This window comes from Octopus bimaculoides, chromosome 8 (genome assembly GCF_001194135.2).
Source record: "Octopus bimaculoides isolate UCB-OBI-ISO-001 chromosome 8, ASM119413v2, whole genome shotgun sequence".
NCBI classification, from domain to species: Eukaryota; Metazoa; Mollusca; class Cephalopoda; order Octopoda; family Octopodidae; genus Octopus; species Octopus bimaculoides.
Window position 1 is genome coordinate 58,393,950 of NC_068988.1, and position 1,112 is coordinate 58,395,061.

The following is a 1,112-nucleotide window of genomic DNA, read 5'->3' on the forward strand; positions in this document are numbered from 1 at the left end:
ACACACACACACACACACACACACACACACACACACACACACACACATATATATATATATATATGCTGCAATAAGTGTGTGAATCTAAGAGGGGAATATGTTGAATAAAATCATAATTAACTGAACCTCTTGTATTTTCTTTTACCGAAATCCAGGAACTTTTCAGCATCCCCTCGCATGTGCGAGTGCGCGCGTGCGTGTGTTTGTGCATTTGTGTGTAAGCATGTTTTGTGAAATTTTGTAAATAACTTCATCGATTCTCAACCGAAAACATTGTTTCCGATTTTTCTTTATAGGGACATACGAAAAGATTTAGAGGAACATTCCCCAAAATGAATTTTCTTGCCTGGTTAGACGCCAACAATCTGTTCAGAACGATGGATAAGATGGCGGAGGAGGTAAGTAAGCTACATGTCTTTCCCTCTTATTTATTTATTTATTTATTTATTTACGTATTTCATTTCCTGTTTTTGATATCATCGTTTACCTATCACCTCGTAATGGCGAGTCTCTTGCTGTTGAGCCCGTGCATCGTCGAACATATGCAATAACTGAATAGTTCCTTCTGTCTGTCTGTCTGCTTGTCTATCTGTCTGTTTGTCTGCCTCCCTGTCTATCTATCTATCTATCTATCTATCTATCTATCTATCTATCTATCTATCTATCTATCTATCTATCTATCTATCTATCTATCTATCTATCTATCTTTTTTTCGTTTCTACCGATTCCTTTTGATCGGATATTTTTTTAAAGAAAAGCTCTGCAGTTGTATTTGTCCCCTCTGTGTGCAGCCCTGTGTGACTAATAAAAGAAAGTTATCTATCTATTTCAGGAATTAAACTCAGAGGTAAAATGCATGTCTAAGTATTCACATGATCGCAAACGTTGTCTGTCTCTAAGCCTTTTTCGCATTAGTCGTAACATGTCACGTGATGGATATTAGTGCAGGTTACTGATGTGAGACACGTGTATTACACGAATGTAAGGGAAGCAACGACACTGATATAAAATTTGTTTAGCAACAGAATAAGTTATGCATATTCATTTCTTAGGTACTTTTTCGATGCCTAAGCGATATATGTATGTATATATATATATATATATATATATAT

The 1,112-nt window shown here is 35.6% G+C and overlaps 1 protein-coding gene across 1 annotated transcript in view; it reads left to right on the forward strand.

The window, feature by feature from the left end:
• LOC106881277 (amine oxidase [flavin-containing]) overlaps window positions 1–1,112 on the forward strand; it is an 89,951-nt gene that overhangs the window by 51,514 nt on the left and 37,325 nt on the right. The window contains exon 5 of the mRNA XM_052969855.1: window positions 297–398. Within this exon, the coding sequence (XP_052825815.1) occupies window positions 297–398 (102 nt within the window). The remainder of the gene's footprint in view (window positions 1–296; window positions 399–1,112) is intronic.